This window comes from Schistosoma mansoni (assembly GCF_000237925.1).
Source record: "Schistosoma mansoni, WGS project CABG00000000 data, supercontig 0132, strain Puerto Rico, whole genome shotgun sequence".
In the NCBI taxonomy this organism is placed as follows: domain Eukaryota; kingdom Metazoa; phylum Platyhelminthes; class Trematoda; order Strigeidida; family Schistosomatidae; genus Schistosoma; species Schistosoma mansoni.
The window spans coordinates 662,085-682,488 of NW_017386037.1; the positions used below are offsets into that span (position 1 = coordinate 662,085).

General features: G+C 36.4%; 1 protein-coding gene across 1 annotated transcript in view; it reads left to right on the plus strand.

Moving 5' to 3' along the window:
- Nucleotides 1-4,717: 4,717 nt before the first annotated feature.
- Smp_171300 (hypothetical protein) overlaps nucleotides 4,718-20,404 on the plus strand; it is a gene marked incomplete at both ends in the record, with an annotated part of 19,071 nt that continues 3,384 nt past the window's right edge. Inside the window, 6 exons of the mRNA XM_018789920.1 lie at nucleotides 4,718-4,797; nucleotides 4,829-5,050; nucleotides 5,090-5,294; nucleotides 6,590-6,645; nucleotides 9,723-10,128; nucleotides 10,243-12,600. Of these exons, the coding sequence (XP_018646426.1) occupies nucleotides 4,718-4,797; nucleotides 4,829-5,050; nucleotides 5,090-5,294; nucleotides 6,590-6,645; nucleotides 9,723-10,128; nucleotides 10,243-12,600 (3,327 nt within the window). The remainder of the gene's footprint in view (nucleotides 4,798-4,828; nucleotides 5,051-5,089; nucleotides 5,295-6,589; nucleotides 6,646-9,722; nucleotides 10,129-10,242; nucleotides 12,601-20,404) is intronic.

Consider the following 20,404-nt stretch of genomic DNA (forward strand, 5'->3'; position numbering starts at 1 on the left):
CTGTATGAGCATTCCTCAGCTTGATCCGATCCTCAAGCGGCCAATCTGGTAGAATACGAATATTTGACTCACCAATTTTGTGTGCGTCATTCAATATTACGTCTCTTTCTTCAAAATTACCGAGCACTTACTTCAAGATCCTTCTTTGTTAGGTCTGACCTCCAACCTATTTATCGAGTCCTAATACTTTCTTGATATGTACGCCTGAAAACTCTTCAGGTAGTACATTTATGACGATAGATTCTACTAACTGCAGATCGTGTGTGTGTCTGTTAGCAAAGTCATTGTCTTTCGACTCTTCTACACTCCAAATAATTGAAAGAGAAACAGGTTTAACTTCTTTAACAGTCGTGTTCACGGCTTTCTATCGTGATGTCGGATCCTGCCTGTTAACTACTGAGAGCTTACCGTCAGTTTTTCTTGTAACAAAGCTGTAGGAGTCGAGGAAATGGCCAACTATTTCACACATACCATAGGATTCAATATTGTGTTACTTTGGAACTTTGTAGGAGTAATTCGCAACGCAGAATGTGAGTCCACCAGGGACTTTTCAACTAAACGGGTGCTAGTTCGGGCTGCCCATCCTTCTCTTCTACGTTTTCGCTTCATCCATTTTTCATCAGTCGCAGCATCCACATCAGAACTACGTAGGATGATAATGGCTTTGTCTGGGTCATCAGTCGCTTTTGTAGCAACTTGGCCACCAGCCTCTTATGGTGTATCGCTCATTAACTGTTTTAGGATAGAAAACCTTACCGTGTGTTGCACAATCGGGTGTCTGTAACATTCCGTAATAGCATATAAGACAGTGACGCATTCTACGCTACCAGTACCCATATTACCAGCACAGCTCTCATCAACCTTTCTGTTAGACAACTCCAGAAATCTAATTGTATCTGGGATGAGTGATGTCTTGCCCGAACAACAAAATATACCAAGCCAATGGTAGTTAGGATTTGAGCCCCTTTTATAGGCAGCGGAATGTAGGTTGGTGCACATTTTATGGAATCACTTCCTCAAATCGTCACATTGCGTTCCTTCTTTCACAGGGAGTAAGCAATATGGCTGTCCACATTTATGAGAAGGGCTGAAAACCCTAAAAATTAACTAAAGTGGTAACACATGTGAAAGATATTCAAACCTTAGCCGAACAAACAAGTCAAGGTCTACCAGGTATGCTTTGGTGCAATGAATAAGCAAAGTCAATACACAGAAGTGCAATATCACTTTAACTGAAATGTATTCAATTAAAGTGGAAACAGAAGTTTCCATGCGTAATTTACGATCGAAACAGTGAATTTATCGCAACGAGGGATAATACCACTGTCCCTTTTCTATAGCGTGCCATTTGTTTTGTTTCGTTTGCTCGTATCGTTATGCCAAAAAACGAGGACAAATTCGTTTTTTCCTGGTGTACTCATATATATTTCTTCTCTTAAAAAGATACGAAATAATTCACTGAATATAAATTTTCATTGTACGCATTTTATTTTTGTTTTGCACTACTTGGCTCGTTACAGTAGGGAGAGATAGCTAGATGCTCCTGCACAAAGCAAACTGTAGATCATTAACGATGACGATCTCTCTCGAATGTCTGGAGGCCTACTCGAGTTAGCTGTGAACGGTGTAATGAACCAAATAACGTCGAAGCCACACCTCGCGGTCAGCACCTAACGTGCATTAACCCTCGGATGTATCAAAGTAATATGGCTGCTTTGAAAACCATATGACACAAAGGACGTTATAATGGAAATGTATCACTAAGAATAGGTACAGAGAAGATAGCTAGACTACCATCGCATACCTCAGCCAATGGCATACGATTAACTGATCTAAACTGGCTAGCGATCGCAGGGGAAGTCGAGCATGGCGTTCCCACTCGTGATCTGGTGCGGATGCATAACCGAACGCCTTCATCTAATATAGTCAGCACCCATTGTCAAAGACTTACAAAACTATTGATTTTGAGGATTTATTTGCCGCCACAAAGCTATCAGAAGTATTTCCAGACGGTAAGCTCGTTACTTCTAATCTGCTGGCTGATTAGGTTTTAAAACCACCAATACCTCAGTAGCAGGACAGTGAGCTATAGCGGCAAATAAATGCTTGATAAACATAGATCGGCTTGTCTTCCACAGTGATGTTTACTCAATTCCTCTCACTGGATGTGCCCTAGCTGATGACCCACGGTCATGTACCCTAACCAGATCACGAGTGAGTACACCGTGTTACGTATTCCTCGCAACTACTATACTACGTCGAACAAACGCTCCTCGAAATATCGATAGCCTTCGAAATATGTCTTCTAACCCATTCATTTTCGACTTCTGGTTTGAGTGGATTGTTATTCTTTGTTTATAAAGGTGTTACAGGTTATGTTGTTGTCTAACTCTGGATACCTGTGGTATCTTTAATCCTCTAGGCTCTAAAAATTTCTTTTCCGAACAGAAAGTTGCTACAGGTGCCACCAATTTCTTTTCAAGAAAACTGGGCGTAAGTTGTACGCTAGTGCAACTGAGATAAGTTACCATAGTAGTTTACTGTGAATATTTGCTATTATTTACTACAGACCTTACTTGGGATATTACGTCGAAGTAGCTAGTTCTTATCTTAAAAGGGGGGTGACAACATGTTCCAGTGCATGTATCGTGTGAGATGTATGATGTCGACCCGTCTTCCTAACTTTTTCCATAGACGGGCGGTCAGCATAAACATTTCCCCTTGTCTGACCTCAGAATACAAGGTGACTTGTATTGGTATGGGAGATAATAATTTCGGGATAATGATTCTAACTATATAGTGACAATCCTATGCAACCTGTAGGCAGATTTCGAGGACATTGTAGCATGTTATCTCCACCGAATATACTTAGGAAGACTACCCTAAACTAGGTGGTCTCCTTATAATGCACTAAACTAGCTAAAAACTAGCTAGTTTAGTCAAAAATTTAAAGGGGGATATATATATATATATCGCGCGCTTAGTTGAAGTGGACCTGAATACTGACCTGGTGCTCCGTAAACTGCAGCACCTAAGAAAAGACACTTCTCCCGGTCCGGACATGGTTCATTCTGCTATATTGAGGGAAGCTGCTTCAATCCTGGCAACACCACTTAGCGTGATGTTTACACACTCGCTAAGCCGAGGCAAACTACCGGAAATTTGGAAGCTGGCTCATACCACACCAATTTTCAAAGGAGGTCGACGCAGTGAACCCTCAAGCTACCAACCGGTGGCTCTTCTCTCCATACCTTCTAAAATTATGGAATCTCTAATATACGACGGTTTACAAGAATACTTATCATCCTAAGGTTCTTTCTACCTCAACAGCATGGTTTCAGAAAAGGTCCCTCTTGTATGACCAACCTGCTGACTGCGGTGGATAGATGGACAACCATCCTTGATCGCAAGGGGAAGGTTGACGTCATTTACCTGGATTTCTCAAAGGCTTTTGATAGGGTCAACCACGTATGTCTTATCAAGAAGCTTAGGCGATTAGGTATCAAACCCCCTTTGATTGACTGGCTCACTTCATATTTAGAAAATCGACATTTTAAGGTCAGGGTTAACTTCACTCTCTCTCAGGCTATGGAATGTCCTACTGAGGTCTTCCAGAGCTCAATACTAGGACCTCTTCTCTTCTTGATTTACATTAACGATCTTCCTCAACAAGTTTCATCTGACTTATTGCTTTTTGCTGATGATGTGAAACTTTGGAGAGAAATACGTAACCATAAGGATATATTTGTACTTCAGGAAGATCTGACTCGACTTCAAAGTTGAGCAGACAACAACGGACTTACCTTCAACACTTCAAAGTGCAAAGTAGTCCATCTGAGACATGTTGCAGACTATAGTTACAACTTAGATAACTCCTCTCTAGAAGTTTCTGAAGTCGAAAAAGATTTAGGAGTGTTGGTACCCTACGACCTGAAGTCGTATGCGAACTGTGACAAATACGCCTTTCAAGCAAACCTTGCACTGGTAACATTGAAGCGCATTTTTGGCCAGTTTGACGATAGAACCTTTCACTTAACCTTTAACAGTTTTATTCGCCCCTATTTAGAGTACGGAAACATAGTATTTTCTCCATCCCTCCAAAAGGATAAGGACACTCTGGAACGTATCCAACGTCGAGCCACGAAATCAGTTCGGGGACTCAAATTCAAACCTTATGAGGAGCGCCTCTAATCACTTAACCTTTACCCGTTAGAGTACAGGCGTCTTAGAGGTGACCTTCTTATGACTTACAGTATCCTTAACACTTCTGGTCATTCCCTTAAACATCTTCTTAAGCTTAGTCACAACACTAACCTAAGAGGTAACACACAGAAACTGGGGACCCAACATAGCAGAACAGACTGTAGACAATTTCTACTCCCTAAAAGTTGTCAAATGCTGGAATCCGCTGCCGACTGAGCTAGTCCAAGCGACTTCCCAGGAGTCCTTTAAGAAGAAACTTGACTTATTCTTAAGGTCTTAGGATAACATACTATTTTGATTTATCGAATTCATTTCTTTTTTCCTCTATTATAGTTAATATACCTAGGTTTTTGCCTGGAGGTATTGGTGATCCACTGCTACTAGACACGGAAGCTCGTTAAGCGAAAGCTTCTTCCATTCCGTCCTCAACCATTTGAACCATTTTAACGTTTACGAGTGGAAAAATTATTAAACCTTGAACACTCAATGTAACCTAATCTAAGGCGCTCATTTAATGAGTCTTCATATGAGCTATCATAGAGTCCTGTTAGTTTTGTTGGTTTGCGTGCTAACTAGTTCATGTGCAGCTCAGAGGTAATGATATATTTATAGTAATATTTTTAAGTCTTACTCACACGGATAACTACACCTATTTCAATGTGTCTGGTTGCTTAGCATTCTTTGCTCGTTCGATTTCTGTAAAACTCGTTAGCGGCAAAACAGCTAGTATCGTCCCTATACCGGCAAGTTCATTGTCACTTTCTCCACTCAGTAAATGCTCTGATCTAAAATCTTTGCTCGTTTTCACGTCATCAAATGTTAATGAAATCTCCGACCTTAATGTCAGGTAAACACACAGAAATACATGTTTAATAATATTTACTAGCTTGACTTTTAGCAAATCCGGCCGTTATTGGAGTGTGTCCGAGTCATCTGTTAGTATCAAGTGTCAGTCAGGCTCCAAATCATGCGTCAATGTGCCTGGAAATCCCTTGGCCATCAAATGGGCTGAAGCCCCTGTCAGTCTTGGTTACAAGTGTACTAAGCCTTCAGTTGCACCAGTAATCTTCCCGTCAGGTTCTGGGTATTCAGTTTCTATTCAGTTCACTAGCATCCAGGCAAGTAGTATTTTTATTGCTTTCCTCCATAATGGCATTCTTATGAAATTTGACAACCGCGATTTGTTCTCGATTGTTCTCGACAAACCTACTATTGAGTTGATAACAGCTGTATTAGTTGATTTTATTTTGCTGACAATAATACAGTTATCAATTTTCACTTTTTTACTGTATAGGAATTTAAGGAGCCGGAAAGAGGTTCAAACCTTGATCCCAATTTTCTCGACCTGTTTGTACTACATCTAATTTCTCTTGTTCAGCCGTACATTGAACGCACAGAAATACTTTTAGCCTCCATAAACCTGCCAGGTGTTGGTTTTGACGAGAACAAATCTCTTGTTTAGTTACTGCCGAGGTCAGCTAAAGTCACTAATCAAGTTTCTTGATCTTGCCTGCGTATTACAACACAACTGCCATCATGTGTTAGAAATGTGTTAGTTCCATTTTATTTCCAATCGGGGCGTAATTATCATCATTATGGGGATTGCCATAATTCGATATAAGCAGGGAAATGCAACTCAATGTTTTCTACTTAGTTATGTAATGCAACTTGAGCTTATAGTTTGTAACATGCGTTTAGTAAGTTTTAGGTAGGATATTCTATCAATCACTTTCTTGTGTTATAAGTACCGAACTAAGCCTTATCAACTTATTTACCAGGCATTTAGCTACCATATAAGATGGTGGTTGGAGGTAATCGACAGGAAACCCTCCAGCACCTTACGTCTCAACTCAGCACACGTGATGTCGAGTCACCTAGGCAAGTGGTTATATTGTAGCTTGATCAATAGGATTCTATTCTCACCAAGAAAGATGTAACACATATGATGTAATTTAATACCTAGTGATCAATCAGTAGTAAACTTGGCTACAAGTCCAATACGTTTATGAGATAGCAATACTGTCCGTTTCCCGAAACCAAAGCAAATGTGACGGGACTCTAACCTTTGACTCTGAAAATCCAACACCCAGGGTCATTACTACAAAGTCTGGTTGTGCTTAGTGTTTCAAGTCGATCTATAATTAAAGCTCTAAAATACTACATATCTGTCTCTCACCTGTCAGTCCACAACAACGATCTATCTAAGCTCATCTGGAGGCCCTGTGGCATTTTTAATCTGCCTTGTCTCGTTAAGCAATTACAAGAGACTGTAGCTACCTGCTATTAGATTAATTAATTCCACAGTGTTCATACAGCTTGTAATTAGATACTTGGTATTATTTCCGACATGGTTAATCACTATATTCATCTGCATATTTTGTTTTAGGTCCAACCGTTCGGCGTAAAAGATGGTGTGTTTGGTGATGTCACAGATTGTGTCGGGTACTTCAGTATTGGTGTCTGGTCATCACTTATCGTCTCCATCCTTTTGGTTTCTGTGTTAACATATGGCTTAGTCATGTTGGCATCTGTACAGCCTAGTGAAATATATGAAGATCCTAAAAAGAAAATGATTCAGCTTGGTGCGGATAACTAAGAACACAAGTTTTGTTCAAAGGGTTTAATTAAACAGCTATTCGTGATAAATATTTATCTAATATAAATTTTGGTTCTGTGTTTTCAAGCATAATCCCTTTTTTATTTATATTCAAGACTTCCTATTCTTTTTGATTTTCTCTCTATAACGTTGCTGTATTGTGTACTATAGTCATATATTCACTAAAGATCCATCTTGTCTTCTATTTATTTCTCGCTGTTGATTGATTAAAAAAATAAAAGAATCGGATCAATTTATAATTTTCATCTAAACATCTTATAATTGTTCTTATCAAATAGCCTTTCCGACCTCGATAGTTTCAGCATAGTTTAGCAATACATCATACGCGGTGATTTGATGGTTAAAAAGCTTGACTAATAAGCATTAGGCTTAATATTTGATTAGACTCAAACGACAGTTAATATTTACAATGTCAATTGAAAATAGTTTGTTGGATGACTGCGATTTCCATTTGTACTGTTAAAGTGTTGTAATCCACATGTGTTTATTAAATGGATAAGTGTTAGTGTTATCTACGTACTCTTTATCTTATTAGGTTTTTGAAGGACAAACTTACCTAGTCAGCAATTAAGGTATTTGTAAAGTTGGACTGCGATTGGCGACGGCTATAGCATTGGGCTCCGAAGGTGTCCAGTACCCTAAGGAAGGTTGTTTGGAGGACTTCGTAATATATTTTCGTTTCGTTTCACCGACCTCGGTTTCGAAGTCAAATGTGATCAATACTTGGTGAGACCTGGTTTGAAAGTCTGTGCTTGCATCATTCATCTTAAAAGTTGAGATAATTTGGGAGTTAGGATTAATGTCACAATCACGGGGAGGGGGATGAAAGTCAGGTCACTAGTTATTATTATAGCTACAAGCTAAAATAATGCTCGGTTTACGGGAGCTGATTACCCTAAAGAACTAGGCAATCATAATACTGGATTAATACTCGTCCTCATGGGGTTTCAGTTGCAGTCAGATTCGTCATGTATTAACTGTGACTGCGACACTGGGTGACAGGTTTGAAGCACATATTTGTAAATAAACTTTTCCAATGCCGGCGCAACTCTAGTCAAATAGAACTTCCTTTCTGTTGCCAACATCTGTATCCGCTGAAACAAATTAAAGTTCTTTGATAGTTCAAATCCAAACTAGTTGGTAGTTGAATTGAAACATCCCTAGGATTCAATCGTTCACACACGTATATGGCCCCTGCCACGGAAGTCATACTCACTGCCTTCTCGTGACACAGGTGTTGTTTACGAAATTGAAAGGACGAAAAGCGAATGTCCGATGCTTTAACCGGGTTGGAGGACACGGAAAGTTCACCTAGGGGAGTTGGAAAACCCTGATTCCAAACAAATGGTGTACATGGGCTCTAGTATCCTGAGGGAACAAATGGCATATGAACCAATTGTTGGTCACCGGCTACTATGGGACTGCATCTCCTCACGATGCTCCACTGTCTTGTGGATCAAATGTTGAGGTCAAAGGCTCCGAGTGTGGTCCCCTAGGAAAACCACCTGCTTCACTTTAGGCACCCGGGCAGCATCACAGCTCTCACACAAATCGAATGAGAATTATGTGGCGCATATATATCTGGTTCCTCTTTGTACAAATATTTGTGTTTAAATAAATAACACAAGTATATCTGTACATGAATATGAACGTCTAGATAAGTAATGATTCTATCTTCTAACACCTTTCAAAATTTCCTAATATTTCCTTTTTTCACTCGAATCAAGAATGACAAGTGCGTTTTTTTTTCGTAGTGGTGACAATAAAAATTCATTTTTATATCCCTCCCCCCTCATTTTATTGATCAAATTATTTTCCTTAGGCTAAAATTGTGAAATTCATTCGTTTCATTGGTTACTTCATTCCACAATCTTTTATTTTTTTTTGAAATAGGATAGACATACATATTGTTTAAATCTAATCTGATTGGTCATTTTCTAATTATAGACCTGTCCGTTTTTATCTGTCTAGTCAATTCCTTATTATTATTTTTGTATATATCCCAACTTCAAATCAAAATGACCTTGTGGTTATTTGATTAGCATGTGTATTATTATTTTTCAACAAAACAACTACTACTCCTTGATATGACTAGATTGTGAATACCTCCGATGTTCAGTTGCTATGGGATCTGTATATATATGTAGAAAGTAATGATCCTTAATCAGAAACGGAATTACCAATTAATTACTGTTTACCATTCACAAGAACTTTCAAGAAAAACTGCGGAATTTTCTATTTAGAAACATGAATGATAAGATATAAACAATTAACAACTGTTTACCATTGATCAACCCTACAAGAATAACAACATGAAGTCTTCAATGTCATAATCTTAATTATATTGTTCAATGTTCATTCCTTTAAATTTCTTCTTTAAAATTTTTACATCAATATACTACTTATATCATTCCATATTATCATCATCTTATATCATTTATATTATCCTATATTTATTCAATAAATTCATTATCCATTATTATTATGTAGATGCTGTTGATGGTTGTAGTATTATATATCAATTAGATTTTAAATGGAAAAAAGCAATATGTGATTCAGAATTAAATAAACTTAAACAAATCCCTATAAATTTACCGCCAAATTTAATTGAATTACGTATTATACATCAATCAATTAAAATAATTAAAAATAATTCATTAAATTATTTAATACATTTAGAAACATTAACAATTGAATCAAGTGAATTAAAACAAATTGAATTAAATACATTAAATCAATTAATTTCATTAAAATCAATAAATTTACGTAATAATTCATTAACTTTTGGATCAATAAGTTTTCCTATTGATTTATTAAATTATTTACCTAATTTAATATCATTAAATTTAGCTGAAAATCCTATTGATTTAATACCAGATTTATTTTTTTATAATTTGCATAGCAACAATATGAAATTACAGTATCTATGGTTAAATTCTGTTAAATCAAATGGTATTATATTTGAATCAAATCATTTAATCTCATTACCATATTTATATTTATTAGATTTAAGTTATACCGAGTTAACTAGTTTACATGAATCAAATGAGTTGGCATTAAATGGAATGAAACATTTAAAAGAATTGTATCTAGGGGGTAATCCATGGATATGTGATTGTAAATTAAATTGGTTAAAATTATGGTTTATCAAAAAATCTTTTAACCATATAAAATTTCAAAAAAATAAAACAAATTCAAATGGTCATATTGAATTGATTGAACCATTATGTTATAAACCGGATCATTTAAAAGGGAAACGTATCTTATCCTCCTCCCTCTCCTCCTCATCATCGAATGATCAACATAATGTAGTACAATTTACTGAATTACATTGTACTACACAAATATTCACATTAAATCAAAATTATACATTTTATAATAATAAAACAATGTTACTGAGATGTGAATATCATTCAAACAAGATGGATCATCTATTATGGTATAAAGATGATCAATTAGTACAGAATACTACAAATCATATGATTATATATGGTCAATTAGGATCAAATTATTATTCAAATCTTATTGTTACTATGACAACAGGTAAAGATACAGGATTATGGAGTTGTGTATTAAATAATCAATATCGTACATTATTTGAAGTGAATATTATTAATTCTGATGGTAAAATACTTTATCCTAATGATGATGATCAATCTTTTATCAATGGAGCATTCATACTATTTGGTATGAATGGACAAACCAAGAATTGGATATATGCTGGTATTGCATTAGTCACTTTATTTGTAATCTTAGCATTGATTGGTATAGGGATATTTTGTTGTTGTGATCCACATACAAGATCATCGGATACATCGACTGATTTACAAGTACTACATGGAGAAAATATGAAAAGTTGTTCTACTATGAATAAATCAGGATCTATATGTAGACGTCGATTTAAATGTATCTATAATAATCCGCATCATCATAAAAAGACCAAGGTGAATAAAGATGACTCAGGGAGCAGTCTCTTAGTGACAACTCATGATGAACAAAAAATGATTGATAAAAATGATTTACAATTGATAAGTACCATGAAAGATGATACAAATACAATGGTAACATCTGCAACAATGATGACAACGAATACTATTCCCAATTCAGACGTTCATATGAATAATATAGAGAATGATGTTACTTCATTAAGAAGAAATATAGATGAGAATCGTTTATTAAATATTTTTTGTTGTCCTACAAATGCAACACGTGAAGTACAATTTGTTACTATACCTATAACTAGCTCCGCATCATCATCATTATCAACAAATGTTACACATCTAGGTGGATCATTAATACAAGGAACAGTTGTTACTGGTGAAAATCGTGTTTTAGTATCTTGTGATAGTCCGGAACCAAAATTATTGATTGCTACAAATGGAATTACACCATCTACAAATATATGTTCATTAGATTTTTCTACTTGCTTACAACAACAACAACAACAATCATTGAATGTTATACCTCAACAAAGTTGTACTGGATGGGATGGTAATGGTAGTTATTCAGTACCACAATTCCCTGGAATTTATACATCTAGTCAAATAACTATTGAAACATCAAAACCATGTCCTGTACATGGTATTATGAATTTGAAACAGATGGAAATGAATTGTGATATGCCTGTCAACACTACTATTGATAGTAATCATGCAAATACTAAACAATTGCCAAATTATAAAAAAGTTGATTCAATCTATTGGGATCATTCCAATAGTTCAACAATTTTAACAGATCCTCACTTATCCTATAACTTATCAAATTGTATATTTTTGGATTCTCAAAATCATGATCATATTACCAATGGTACTCATAGAAGTAATGATCATCAAAAGAATGAAATAGAAGTTATACAAAACTATTCAAAACCTTTATCATCATATCATGATATGAAGGATTATAGTTTATTACAAAAAGCTAATTTGAACGAAGTTAATCTACAATGGTCTACAGATTCACGATCTCAAGGAACTTGTCCAGTTCATGGAAATCAGACGTTGTCAAGAAGGAATGATCCATTGAAACATATTGACAAAGAAGATATTGTATTAGGAAGTCGTAAACATTTAAAAAGAAATCATCTAAATAAATCTATCATTCATGAACCATCCAGTTATCATATAGATCATTGTCATCATGAAATGATAGATCATCAAGAAGTATCAATTTGTTCTTCTAATGATACAAATAATCATGAAGAAACGGATAATCAGTCAAACAGTGTTCATTATGACCATTATAGCTTACCGATGAATTCTATCAAGCCAAAACAAATTATTTATACATCAAATGATGAAACAGAATCTCATGGTGAAAGTTCGTTATCTGAAAAATCATTACATAGTGATGATTGTACTTCACATTCATGTACATCTTCAATTTCATCTTCAACGAATTCATCATCTTCTTCTTCAATCAATCAACATTTCAAATATATTTATCCATCTAATCAAACAGGATTTAATTCAATCTGTTCATCTTTATCAAATCAAATCAATTTAGCAGCGGCGGCTGCTGCTGCTGCTTCAGTGAATACTATTTCTGATCCATTACAACAACAATCTCCACCTTCATTAGAATTTTGTCCTTCATCAGAATTATTAAGTAATCGACCAAATAGTAATTATGATACATTTAATAATTTAAAATGTCCTGTACATTCTTTAACAAGGAATCATAGATTCATACCACGGAAACTATTCTATGATACTTATAATCATCGGGAAAATATGCGTCAACATCATCATCATGATAAGAATAATAACCGAAGTTCTCTTCGAGTGACTACTTTACCAACAAGATTCAGGAAAGTCAGTTATAATAATAATAATAATAATAATAATAAGGGTAATACTACTACTACTAATAGTAGTAGTATGATTCCTAATATGGCTTCCATTAGAAAATTTGCTAGTCAACATACAGTTCGATCAAATTATTATTCATCTTCTTCTTTATATTTATCAAATACTCAAAGTTTAGATAAATTTATGAATAAACATTTGGAAAAATCAATTTTACGTCCCGGTTCTAAACATAAATTAGATACAGAAAGTGATTCCGATGATGATGATACTACTACTACTACTAATAATAATAATAATAATCATAATAATACTTCAGAAGAAAATAATTTCTAATTTTTCAAAGAAAAATTTTATTGATTGATTTGAATATTGTACAAAATAAAAAAATATATATTAGTATCTAGGTGGGGGTAGGGGGGAAATTCTCTGTATATATAAATCTATCTATCTATCTATCTATTTATATATATATATATAAATAGTTTCATTCAAAAAAATATGTAAATGTTTATGATGTAATAATTTTCATAGTTGAAATCATGAATCAATTGAAGTTAGACCATCATGGAAAACTTGGAAGTATTGGACGGCCGTTTCGTCCTATTATGGGATTCCTCAGCAAAGCGTTCGTACAGTGCTTCCAGGTTTTCCATGATGGTCTAGCTTCAATTGACTCATGATTTCAACTATGAAAATACTGAAATATCCATAAAAAACCCCTTCTGATGTAATAATTATCTTGTTTTTTTTAAAAAAAAATTGTTGCTAAGAGGATATTGATTTTTTTTCTTGTAAACATTTGATTACATTAACTTCCATAATATTCTATCTAAATAATAATAATTTATTGATGTTTAAGAGAATGTTAGTGGGCGGCTTATGCTCCCCCACAAGGGGCAACAGGCGTAAGTAAGTAAGTATAGATATTTGAGTGATCAATACTACTTCTATTGGAAATAAGTAAACAATGAGTAGTAAATAAATAGTTAAATAATTTTTTGATTATTTAAATGAATAAATAATTCAATTATTTATTAAACAATAGTAAACCTGTACACATTATAGTATTTCAATGAAATAATGTATATAACCATTTTTTGTTTTGTTTTTGGTTCACTCTTTTATGTTTGATTAAATAAAGAGAAAATAGTTTTTGGAGAATGTTTTTCTTATTTTTCGTTTACGGAAACAAACACCGTAATTAAATTGAGGTTTCGATAGATTACTGGTAATGTCTTTGACCATAAAGCTGGGTGATATGGGATGGAATACGTCTGGGGAGTATCATTTCCCTGAAGATTACAGGTGCACTTTGCTGACGAGTGCCAAGTAGGATGAAATCTAGGTTCAGGGTTTCCTGTTGACTACCACCAACCACTATGTTATCTCAAGATAGTACACAAAATGTCAAGTCACTTAGACTAGTGGTCACTTTGAAAATTGGTCAATAAGATTCGGTCTGCTCCCTAATGCCCTGGTACGGCAGAGAGTGAGGAGAGTGCGCTCTCCCTCTCCAAAGCCCCCAAATGCCCTGTGGTCGGAGCGTGCTAATGAGATGGAAGCAGCAGCTGCATCTGGTAACTGCCGGAAGCTCTTCCAACTCATCCGAGCCACTGGCAGCAAGAAGTCTGGTGTGAGTGAAACAATCTACGAGGATGATGGGATGCCAATCACTAACATCTCTCGACGTCTTGGACGATGGGCGGAATTTTTCGAAGGGCAGTTCAACTGGCCTGCTGCTCCGGCAACATCAACCAGTTTGTCCTGCCCCCCATGGCCGGTGACGACTGATCCACCAAACGAGGAGGAAGTCCACAAGGAACTCCAACTCTTGAAACGTTACAAATCACCGGGCCCAGATGACTTACCTCCGGCTCTTTTTAAAGATGGTGGTGACCTTCTGACTAAGGAATTGACTGTGTTGTTTGCAAAGGTTTGGGAACAAGAAAGTGTTCCAAGATCATGGAATGAGTCGATAGTCGTCCCTATCTTTAAAAAGGGTTCACGTTGTTCCTGCAATAACTATCGGGGGATAAGTCTACTTCCGATTGCGTCCAAACTATTGGCTTCTGTCATTCTTCGTAGGTCGTTTAAAACCCGAGAACGATTGACTCGCGAGGAGCAGGCTGGTTTTCGTTCTGGTCGAGGGTGCATTGATCACACCTTCACCCTCCGCCAAATGTTAGAACACCGTCATACTTATCGCAGGCCAACAATCGTAGTGTTTCTTGATATCAGGGCTGCCTTCGATTCGTTGGACAGGACTGTTCTCTGGGATTGTCTATTGAAGAAGGGTGTGCCTGAGAAGTTCATTAACATCTTAAAGGCCCTGTATACGAACACCTCAGACAGAGTGAGGGCATACAACCACCTTTCTCCCTTGTTTCATTCGAGCAGTGGGGTTAGGCATGGTTGCCCAAACTCACCATTCCTCTTCAACTTTGCCATCGATGACATCCTGGAAACAGCTCTGATGGATGTAAGTAATGGCGGTGTGGATATGTTGCCTGGAGAACGACTTCTCGACCTCGAGTATGCGGATGATATTGTCTTACTGTGCGATAATGCCCAAGGCATGCAATCCGCACTTAATCAGTTGGCAATCAGTGTCCGCAGGTACGACATGTGCTTTGCACCCTCCAAGTGCAAAGTACTCCTACAAGACTGGCAGGATTCTCATCCTGTACTCACCCTGGATGGTGAGCAGATTGAAGTAGTTGAGAAGTTCGTGTATCTAGGTAGCTATATAAGTGCTGGTGGTGGCGTGAGTGATGAGATTGATGCACGTATAATGAAAGCCAGAGCGGCTTATGCCAATCTGGGCCATCTTTGGCGCCTTCGCGATGTTAGTCTGACTGTAAAAGGTCGGATCTACAACGCGTCGGTGAGAGCAGTTTCGCTCTATGCTTGTGAAACCTGGCCTCTCCGAGTTGAGGATCTCAGACGTCTCTCTGTGTTCGATCATCGTTGTCTCCGATGGATTGCTGACATCCAGTGGCAACACCATGTTAGTAATACAGAGGTTCGGCATCGTGTGTTCGGGCGCCGAGACGATAATTCAATTGGTTTCACCATCTTGAAACATCGACTTCGGTGGCTTGGACATGTTTTACGAATGTCGTCCCAGAGACTTCCACGTCGTGCATTATTTGCCGACCCTGGGACTGGTTGGAAAAAGCGGAGAGGAGGTCTGTGTGTGACATGGTGTCGTGGCATGAAAGAGAGCTGCAAAGAGCTAGCTTCTGTTGGTCCTTCACGACTCCCTGGCTGGGGTCCGAGAGGTGGTGCAACACAGTGGCTAGAGACGTTATCGGATATGGCTCAGAATAGAAGCCAGTGGCGATCCTGCTGTAACCTTCTTCTACTTTCTTCATAAAGAGTGGTTCTAACTTTCTTAACTGAAAGAGTTTTCTGGTTGTACATTTCAGTCCGCCTTATCTTTTCATAATTTCTCTTCCTACTTTCATTATTTTGTGTGGTGCATATGTATCTGGTGCCCTTTTGTACCAATATATATGTGTTTAAATAAATAGATAAATAAATAAATAAATAACTTCCTCTCCAAATGCTCTCACATGGCTTCGCATATATATCCTCTACCAAGGAAGTCCTACTCAATGCCTACTAGCACCACGGGTATTGTTTAAGAGATTGAGTGGACAAAAAAGAGAATCTGCGGCGCTCTAACTGAGTTAGTCATGGACACGCTGTGTCTACCTAGGGGAGTTGGAAAACCCTGATTCCAAACAAATGGTGCACATGGACTCCAGTATCTTGTGGGAAAAAATGACGTATGAATCAATTGTTAGTCACCGGATTCCATGGGACTGCATCTTCTCACGATGCTCCACTGCCTTTTGGATCAGACATTTAGGTCAAAGGCTCCGAGTGTGGTCCCCTAACAAAACCATCTGCTTCGATCTGGGCACCCGGGCGGTATCTCAGCTCCCACAAAAATCAAATGAGATTTGTGTGGCGCATATATATCTTGTGCCCCTTTGTATCAATGACATTGATCATCATCCAGTGATGCAGAGACTTCCACCAAAATGGTTGTCTTAAACTAACTTTGCTTGTGTGTATGGGATAGATGATCTAGGTTTTGAAATACAGTGAAATATTTTCAGTTAAGCTATTTTGATCACTGACCACATAAAAATTAACCCCCCCCCTTACTACTCATAATTGAAGTTCAAGGGTTTTTGTTTTATTTAACTAACCATTTTCTTAAACTCGATTGTTTTAATTGCAAATAAATCAGTTTTAAATAAACATCGAAAGTAATTGGTTATACAGAAATGAAAATGTTTTCATATCTGATACGAAATATACATAGTAAATAAGGTTTTGATATCACTCATAATGTAGAAGATTCATGAATAGAGAAACAATACACTTTTAATTCTGTCATAATTTTGCATAAACGCTCTGGAAATGTTCATCCAAGTAACCGAAGGGATTCACTTTAGCAGATTGTTAAATTTGAAAATAATTTAGACTGAACGGATTTCTCCTAAAGGGATCTAAATGTATTCTCTGAAGTACTTAAATTTGCTTAGCTGTGTGGTTTTGAGTATTTTATTTATTTATTTAAACACATAAATATTGGTACAAAGAGGCATTAGATATATATGCAACACACAAATCTCATTTGATTTGTGTGTGGGCTGTGATACTGCCTAGGTGCCCAAATTCAAGCAGATGGTTTTATTAGGGGACCACATCCTGAGTCTTTGACCTAAAGATCTGATCCACAAGACGGTGTAGCATCGTGAAGAGATACAGTTTCATGGTAGCTGATGACCAACGATTGATTCATACGTCATTTGTTCCCTCAGGATACTGGAGCCCATGTGTACCATTGGTTTGAAATCAGGGTTTTCCAACTCCCCTAGATGAACTTTCCGTTTCTACCAACCCAGCTAAAGCGTTGGATATTCGCTTTTCGTCTCCTCAATTTCGTAAACAACAGGAATGTCACGAGAAGTCAGTGAGTAGGACTTGCCTGGTAGAGGCTATATACGCGTGGCCATGTGATAGTATTTGAATAGGTTGAGCGGTCTTTCCCCCACTCTCTGCTGTACTAGGGAATTTGAGGGCCACTACTGAGGACTATCACCTTAGAATGAAATAACTATTCAGAACTTCCTGGTTTTCAGTGATTTTCTAGTTTAATAGAGTTCATAATATTTACTCTATTTCAATTATTAATCCGTTTGCTAGGTATAAGTAATTCCCTTTTTTTATGAAAGCAACACAGATAATCCTGTTTTCCAGTTACTTTATAGTTTGTTTACTTACTTAACATTAACCTACCTACGTTTTACAATTCATATGGTTAATTATTGTGATTATATAAGATTCTAAGGGTGTTTGACAGTCATAAGGATTAACTTTCTTCAAAATCTTTTTATTACATAAATCAATAAAAAAAAATATCATAGAAATGCTGGAATCCGACTGGTTTATTGATTGATTATTGATTAACATTCCCAAAAGGTATTTAAATACCCACCCGATAGATTTAAAGATAAATGACCAGTCGTAAGAGATTTTTACTTTTAAAGAAAGTTAAAGTATCAGAAAACGATTGATTTATTTTACGCATATAAAGTCATACGATGTAACTAGGTAACAATTGATTTAAATAATACTATTGTGGTTGTGGCTTACTTATATGCATATAAGTAGTATATGGTGATGGTCAGACATAGAATGTATTTTGGCAGAAGATCAATAACGAAAGGAAGGGAACGAAGCGCAATGCGTGAACAATGAAATCAGAGAAGATGGACTGATATTTACATAAGGAACAATCAAGATTGAGACAATTGATTGATAGTTTGCAAATTAACTGTTTACTACTATATGGTTATCAGATTTTTGTGAGATAGTCTGTAATTCTCGTGTCTAGTACATTCGATTGTCCCCACCCGTGTTCTTGATCACTATACTATCACCTTAGTTGATGAAAACTTAGTAGATGGATAGATATAAAATTCACTCGTGTTACCCAGGTGCTTGGAATATCATTATGGGGGTTGTGGAGATTGTTGAGTTTTTGTTCGAGATCATGAACATAATTTCATTTTATATCAAAGAAAATTATGTATGTGGCCAGAAATACTTATCTCTTCAATTTTTAACAATATTGATTAGAGTAGTTAATGTTTGGAAATCAGAATAAGTACATGATTACTAAAATCTCCACAAAAACCCATTCTGATAATAGTCATAAGCTCACTGGTGACTGATTTCAAGAGATATTTCATGGAGTTCTAGTGAGAAGCAGTGACCATTGGAGTTCAAACGGTTCTGTTGTGAGATATTAACTTACTGAAGACAATGGTGGATGGTTGCTCAATTTTGTGGATTAGTTGAAGTTAAACATTAACACCGTTGGATGCCGGCTCAGTAAATACTTCATTTGCAAAATGTCAATTAATTGTCTCAAACTTGACTGTTCCTTTTGTAAATAGTAATCTATCGTCTCAGACTTCACTGTTCCTTCATTTCCATAGCTGTCCTTCACTGTTCTCGTTTCTTTTTCCATTGATCTTCTTAACCTTCTACCATCAGACATTTCATTTTCGATTGTGATACATAATATTTATATCTGTCAACATCAGTAGCACACACTACACTATCAGCTAACCAATATCATATTTACCGTTCATAGTATATAACTTAGTGGATATCAATATTATACATTAGGTAATCTACACATATCCATTTGTTTCATAGTTCATTTAAATATCTACTAATGAATCCACTTATTAAATAACATCAGAAAAGAATGTTAGATAAAAGTATGTTGCAGCAGCCTGTGCATCAAAAGACCTCAACGTACACATGGGAAAAAATCAAGATTCTCAAATACAACAGGGAGAACACCAACCCAATCACACTTGATGAAGAAACTCTGGAATATGTAGAAACATTCATCTACCTAGTAAGCACCATTGACGGACAAGGAGGATCAGATGCACATGTGAAGGCGAAGAGTGGCAGAGTAAGAACAGCATTCCTACAATTGAAGAACAGATGGAATTCAAAACAACTGTCATTGAATATCAAAGTCAGAATCTTCAATACGAACGTCAAGACAGTTCTACTGTACGGAGCTGAAACGTGGAGAACTACTACATCCATCGTCAAGAAGGTACAAGTATTTATAAGCAGTCGTCTACGCCAGATACTCAACATCCATTGGCCGGATAATATCAGCAACAGAGTTTTATGAGAGAGAACAAACCAGCTTCCATCTGAGGAGGAAATTAGGAAAAGACGTTGGAAGTGGATAGAATACATATTACGGAAATCACCAAACTGCATCACGAGGCAATCTTTAACTTGGAATGGTGAAGGGAAGCGCAAAAGAGGAAGGTTAAAGAACACATTACTTTGCAAAATAAAAACAGATATGAAAAGGATGTATTTTAACTATAAAGAAATGGAAAGGATTTTTGAAGACCGGGTTGAATGAAGAGTGCTAGTTGGCGGTTTATGCTCCTCGACGAGGGTTAACAGTCGTAAGTAAGTAATATTTTACTTGTGAAAACATTAAATGCATATATAATTACTTGTAATTTTCACATTTTTAATAATGAAATTTGAAATACCATTTAAATATTTCCAATATGTAATTCATTTTGAAATCTCAACGTAAAACGTTTTTTTCTTTTTTTTTGGAAACAAGTTATCATAAATGTCACTTTATCCAACTTTAAACGTACTTCTGTTTGCAGAGATGGATAGTGGCTAGCAGTGGAATCCA